The sequence below is a fragment of the Neltuma alba genome, unplaced genomic scaffold, assembly GCF_004799145.2.
Source record: "Neltuma alba isolate B1F8T4 unplaced genomic scaffold, ASM479914v2 tig00005085_pilon, whole genome shotgun sequence".
Lineage (NCBI taxonomy): Eukaryota > Viridiplantae > Streptophyta > Magnoliopsida > Fabales > Fabaceae > Neltuma > Neltuma alba.
In genome coordinates, this window is record NW_021633972.1 from 1 (window position 1) to 6,743 (window position 6,743).

Genomic DNA, 6,743 nt, shown 5'->3' on the forward strand with positions numbered 1-6,743 from the left:
TGTGTTCTCTAATAGCTGCTACCATGTATATCATTATATTTGGAGAGTTCCTACGTAGAAAAAAATAATCATGACTATAAATTGTTATAAAATTAAAGTATTATAAATAATTACTTGTAGGTTTTCAAATTGTTGGGCAAGGTAATCATACATATTCTAACATATTTTAGCCAGTTGAACCTCAATTTGTTTGTTTACTTCTTTTATAAATTCGACCAGTATATATGGCTTTCTTATTTTGATACCATCATGTTGAGTTTGTAGTTTTTCTTCTTCATCCTTGTGAAATTATAGATACTATATATTTCTAAAGAAAATAAAAATATCTCAAAATTCTCCAACCTTCCCATGAGCAATCCACTCTCTTTCTCCCAACTATTGTCCTTAGTCACATAATTTAAAACAAAAGTTAGATTATTATAATTTAAAACAAATATACCTTTAGCTCAAGAGTTTTTCTAAACTCAACCATTTTTTTTCAATCATCCTTTGGTATGCCTTTAGGGACATCATCAATGATGTACTCAATAGGCCTCTTTCTATTATAATCTCAAAATCAAATTTTTAGAGCTTATGCAAAAAAATAGCATTTGATAAAAAAATATATATTACCTCTATTCCTTAATATAAAAGCGAGTTGAGATTATATTTGGTCCTAAATATAGATTTTAATATACTTTATCCCCATATTTATAGTTTTTCTCTAAAATATTTCTATTGATGGTAAGTGGTTACCACCAAGGTACTAAAAACTAAACCGGTAGAGGCACTGGTTCAAGGGCTAGCGGGTTAGACCAGAGTCAACTTAGAATCAAACCGATGATAATTAAAATAATATAATTTAATTATAAAAATATAATATTTGATCTTTGAATAAATCTCCAAATTACAAAATATTCTGATGTATATGAATTTTTCTCTCCATTATTTTTTTTCTTTGTTCTCTGTCTTAGGACCCAATCTTTCCTCCTATTTTCTTAATTATTTTCCACTTTACTCTTTCTTTCTCACATGTGTTCACTTACCTCCCTCCTCTCCTCACACATCATGTCTCAAGTTAGTGTTGTCCTTTCATTTACATTTCCTTCACATACATCACAGCCGGCTTGGAGGCAGATTTCTTGTAAACTTCCTCCTTCTCTCTTTTTTGAGAGTGTCCATGGCTTCTCCACGCCTATCTGGTGAGTTTGTAGTGAAAAGTGGCAGGAAGATCTTGCTATAATGAACTAAAAAGAATGATCGCAAGGAGACTGTCATAGCAGCAACAAGGTTTAGACTTAAGAGCAAAAGAACCCGACGCCGGTCCGTGTCCTTTTTTTTTTTTGAAATAAAGTTTTTGAAAGCATGGGAACTGGGGAGCTTTCAAACAACTCGGTAACTCACTCAGACCAACGGGTTGCGTGAGTTAATCCCAGTTTATTCCGAGTTTAGCCAAGTCACGCCGGTTCATTTTGTCACCGATTTTGTCAATCACCTAGACCGGACAGGTGATTGGTTTGCGAACCAGCCGGTTCGGTCCGGGTTTTCATTCCTTAGTTAACACTAAAAATAATTCAAATATACATGATTAAAAAGTATAGTTTAGAAAAGTCAATACACATTTATTACAATTAACCAATTTAACTAATTTCCTTGATATTGTCAAATTAGTTATTTAGTTCTTATATTCTGTATCAAAAGTAGTGTATTACTAAGTTTCAGTTTTTTCGTCCAAAAAAAAAACCTTTGTATGACTAAATCAAACCTACAAAGTCAAAAAACCATAACAACATGTAGACAATATACAAATCAATTCATTCTTATCCTAGCTTCTTCAGTTAAAACTCTATTTTCAAAAATTGTTGTAAGGAAAGAGGTGATGGGAATAAAAGACAAGCATCAATCAAGTTAGTTATCTAAGAATACAAATTATTAAGTGATTCCTGATGAAATTTCTTTGCGAAAGAATGTTTTCAATCAAGATATCACATCTCCAATCAAAAATCATGACACAGGCTTTTAATTGCCATATTAAAAAAAAATCACATTTTTTAAAGCTTGCCAGAAAGCTTCCTCGTTGTCATTGCTTCTGCCATAAGAAATTATGCTGCCTTGCATTTTCTTACAAAATCATCGAGCAACCAGCCAGCCAAAAGAATCTCTTACCATAAAGCTGATAGTAACTTCACTTGATCTTTCTACAAAAGCACAATTTAAATTAATTTTAAAATAATTATTAAGAGAATGGCGTCTTTCTTTCTTGTTAAGTTTCATATTGGTTTACGATGGATTCCACTTGTTAGCTTCCAAAAAATTTATGCGATTAGCATTGGCAAGGACAACTTGAGAATCCAAATGTTTTTTTTTTTTTTAATTGTATACCCAACTACATTTAGCTTTTCAAATATGCTAAATTAAAGTAGTTTGTATTGCTCTCTAATATTCTTCCAGATTAGAATTAACCAGTCATCCTTCACCAATTAGTAAGTGATCGAATCATTATTTTATTCATAACAAGAGTGAATTGATTACCGAACCAGACATACTAGTGAAAATATTCGACACCATTGAAAGATATTCGTGTGAAAAGAATCTAGAGAAAAAGATATGAACGGTAAAAAAAAGAAAGAAAGAAAAAAAGCAATGGAGCAGAATTCTTCTCGTGCATATTGGTTTAAAAGTGCGGAAATTTTTTTGACGTGGGCCTTTGTTTATGCTTTTATATGCCTCCCCTTTTTTTTTTTTTGCTCAGATATATTATGTGTGGCTTCACTTATTAAATATTACTCTTCTAATCCTAAATATAAAATCTATTTATAGTGTAAAATAATTATAAAATAGGTTCTATATATTTAAGACCGAAGGAATATATTGTATCTATATAAACACTACAAAGTATATCTTTCAAATTCAAACAATTCTTTGTTTGATTTGAGGAAAATGAAAGTTTTATTTTGTACAAATTTACTTTAAAAATTTTAAATCTTAGCTGTTTTTTTTTCCTACTGTTAGCAAATTAAAGTTGACCGTTAAAATGTTGACTATAACCGTTAAATTTTTTTTACCATCATCGAATGATAAAAGGATTAATGTGCATTTTTCATGTTCTCTTCCCCCCCCCCCCGGTTTTTTTTTTATGGTCAATTTCTTTTTTCCTTTTCCTTTTGGCTCTTGTAACTCCATCCTTGCCTGATGCTTTTGGCGCCACCACCACGCGCCGGAATCAGATTTCCACCACCCCAGACTTCATCTTTGATTGAAACATTCAGGTTACTTGAAATTCACATTCACATTCACATTCATGTAAATTATAAGCACAAGCAACAATGACAAAACAATCTATTTCTCTGGGTATAAATAATTAAGAACCCCAGTCAGTTCAGTGATCCACCACGATTCATCTTTGCTTCTCCCGTTCCTTCCCTCCCTCTCTCCCTCTCTCTCTCTCCGAGGCTTACCCTTAACCCAAATAGTCAGCGCTGTCCTTTACGCATCTCTTTTCTTTTTGGTTTGCTTCAAATTTTGCAAACACTTTCTGATTATGTGTAGGGTCTGCAGATGTCTCCCAGTATTATTGCTGGGTTTCAGGAGAGCAGTTGCTCTGTGCATTTTGCCTTTGTGGGCAAGCAGAAAAGCTCTGACAGAAGACGGAGGAGACACTAGACAGGTCTCGAAGAATACTACAGAAACTTCAAACCCAAGAACTACAGAAACTTCAAACCCAAGAAAACCAAAACAAGGTAAGGAAAATTTCACATTCTGGCCTTTGAAATTTGTTCATTTTCAAGAAAAGAAGGAGGAGGAGGAGAAGCTTTGAGGATCTTGCAGAACAGTACCAATGCATAAATCTTTTTTTCCCCCTCAGTTAAGGGTTTTAGAAATCCTGAGGCTTCGAAGGAAGGAATTAGTCGACTTACCAAGAAATATTGGCGCCAGCGATACAGACTATTCTCGAAATATGACCAAGGTATCCAAATGGACGAAGAAGGTTGGTTCTCTGTGACACCCGAAGAAATTGCCATTAGACATGCTGGGAGGTGTACGGGTCATGAGGTTGTGATTGATGCCTTCTCTGGAGTTGGAGGAAATGCTATTCAGTTTGCCAGAAAGTAACTTTCTTCTGCTTTTATAGGTCTTATTTGTTATTTCTGCCTAGTTTCAGGAATTGCCTGCATATTCTGAACCTTGACATATACTTCATAAATTACTACTCCTTCCAGTCGATAGTTATGTGCATGTTAGATTGCACTACCTAACTCTATAGAGTGCTCAGAGCAGTTATAAAATTAAATTGTGTTACTTCTTATATTTTTATTTTACATATAATCAATTTTACTGTCCATAATACACTGCATTTGAGCACTTGACAAATTATGGCACTGCAGAGAATCTAAATCCGTATTTTCTCATCATATATGAAGCGAGCTGAAAATGTTGTATGGTAATTTTATGCTAAAAATGCAATGCAAGAACTCTGTCAGTGAACAACCTAAATTCAGCATTTTTAATATTGACTTTGGTTGCCTTCGTTTAGGTACAGAGGTATATTTTGTCAGGATAGCTTGTCTTTGTTTTTGCAGTTTGCACTTTTTAGGGTAATCGATTTGGAATCAGTGCAAAAATTAGTTACTATCTCAAAGCTTCATTTCTATGCTTTTGCTTTGGAACCTTGCAGGAACTAGACAATATGTACACACACACACACACAAACATGTTATTATATCTTCGTTCTTATAGTTTGTCTGTTATATCCAATTTTTCAGGGGTTGTCATGTTATTGCCATAGACATAGATCCTGCAAAAGTTGCACTGGCAATGAATAATGCAAAAGTATATGGAGTTGAGGAATATATTGATTTCATTGTTGGAGATTTTTTTGCGCTTGCTCCATCGTTGAAGGCAAAATTTTACTGTCACTGTCTTTTTTCTTTTTTTTCCTTTTTCCTGAGAACCATGCCCATGTTCAACAACTGAGGGCTGTTTATTGCTTTTATGATTTCATTCTGCCAGGGAGATATAGTGTTCCTTTCACCACCATGGGGCGGTCCTTCTTATAAAGACGTCCAAACATTCACACTTGAGTTGCTTAAGCCAGTTGATGGGTATGTCATGTGCTTGCTTGATTTTGAATGAGATTAGCTTTTCAATTTCTACTTGCATCATTATGTTACTGGCCTTTAGTTTTTGGGCCATACAGTATGTTAGTGTCGTAAGTTTACTCTTGATCTCTCTAGTTTCATGAAGGTTATATTTGGTTCCCCTGGTTTAAAATTAGCCAATGTTGTCATCTTATTTGTTTGAAATAAGTTAGTGTTCTCCCTGTATGTCTTAATTCATAAAATTTAATGATAGTAAATTGTTGACTTGTACAGTATTTTTTATATGATATTACCTCTGGTTCTTAATATAATTAAGAACTAGTTGACTAATTTGAGTAAATTAAGAAAACTGTTAAAGTTAGTTATTTGTGATAAATAGATGTTGTCTTTCCTAAAATATCCTTACTAGTCAAATGTATTCGTCAGAACTACCATTATTATAAAAATTACCTTCGAAAAAAATAAATAAATTTAAGAAACAAAATATATTGAAATTTTATATTTATGATCAAAATAAAAATCAAACGAACTTTTATATTAAAAACCAAAAGTATTATCATAATTCATGTAACCGATCTAATGTAATGAGATAAGATTTGTTGTTATTGTTGTTACATTGAACCGGGAAAATGTTAATCTCTTGTGCAGTTATACCTTGTTTAAAGTTGCTCAAGCTATAACTCCTAATATCATTATGTTTCTACCTCGGAACATTAACCTAGAACAAGTTGCAGAGTTGTGTAGGCTGTCTTCTCCTCCTTTGGAGCTTGAGGTAAAATCTCTGCAATATGTTTTTCATTCTAGAATTATGTTTCCATTTACAATTTTACCCCACAGAGAGAGAGAGAGAGAGAGATTAGAAAGGTGAATGGTTTCAAATTTGCAGGTTGAACTCAATCATGTACAGAACTATCTTAAGGGTGTGACTCTGTACTTTGGTAGTACGGTAGCTGCTCCTCCCAGATTTTCTATCAGAATGTAAAGTGCTTCCATATGAAGATTGTAATTACTTAATTACAGGCGTTAATCTCTCTTAAATGTAAAACTGTCTCCCATATTTATACATTGGTTATGACTCGAACCTCAAGTATTTACTCAACTGACTGGAGCTTCAGCCATTCACGCGAACTTGAATTAATAGAATGATTCTTCTATTTAATTTTAAAATAAGTTTCAGCATGAGTCTACTGTTAAAGACTTGCTGATGGATTGATTGTTCTTGTATTTTAATTCAAATTTTAATTTTTTTAATTTAAGAATTTAGCATTACAACATGATATCTAAAATGATTTTCAATATTTTTACATGCATGAATTAAATTTATTTTATCATCTACATTTTATCCCTTTTATTTTTATAAATACATTTTATCCTTTTTTATCTTTATAAATATTACATGTTCTGAATATGAACGCAAAATATGATTAATTATATCACTGAAACCTTAATAAAAAAAATCTACTCCTCCGGTCCTAATTATAAGACCCAATTGACTTATTTGAGGAAATTAAGGAAGTAAGTTAAGTTGGTTATTTATAATAAATAAGTGTTGTCATTCCTAAAATATCCTTGCTAATTAAGTATATTGGCTAAAACTATCATTATTAGAAGGATTATCTTGGAAAAAAATGCATAAATATAAGAGACAAAATGGATTGGGTCTTA

The 6,743-nt window shown here is 32.5% G+C and overlaps 1 protein-coding gene across 2 annotated transcripts; it reads left to right on the plus strand.

Moving 5' to 3' along the window:
- Positions 1-3,286: 3,286 nt before the first annotated feature.
- On the plus strand, positions 3,287-6,141 carry LOC114746735 (trimethylguanosine synthase-like). 2 transcript variants are annotated; one of them, XM_028935009.1, is made up of 6 exons: positions 3,287-3,719; positions 3,845-4,088; positions 4,743-4,878; positions 4,990-5,081; positions 5,727-5,850; positions 5,965-6,141. In XM_028935009.1, exons 1-6 carry the CDS (start codon positions 3,521-3,523, stop codon positions 6,058-6,060), a joined length of 891 nt encoding a protein of 296 aa, XP_028790842.1. In that variant the 5' UTR covers positions 3,287-3,520; the 3' UTR covers positions 6,061-6,141. The 2 variants fall into 2 exon arrangements, with proteins under 2 accessions (XP_028790842.1, XP_028790843.1); XM_028935010.1 differs by having other exon boundaries at positions 3,653-3,719; positions 3,916-4,088.
- Positions 6,142-6,743: the final 602 nt, after the last annotated feature.

Coding starts and splice junctions, on each gene's coding strand:
- LOC114746735 (XM_028935009.1), top strand. CDS start 3,521: ATGTGTAGGGTCTGCAGATGTCTCCCAGTATTATTGCTGGGTTTCAGG. Junction 4,089..4,742: donor GCTATTCAGTTTGCCAGAAA/GTAACTTTCTTC, acceptor CCAATTTTTCAG/GGGTTGTCATGTTATTGCCA. Junction 4,879..4,989: donor CGCTTGCTCCATCGTTGAAG/GCAAAATTTTAC, acceptor TCATTCTGCCAG/GGAGATATAGTGTTCCTTTC.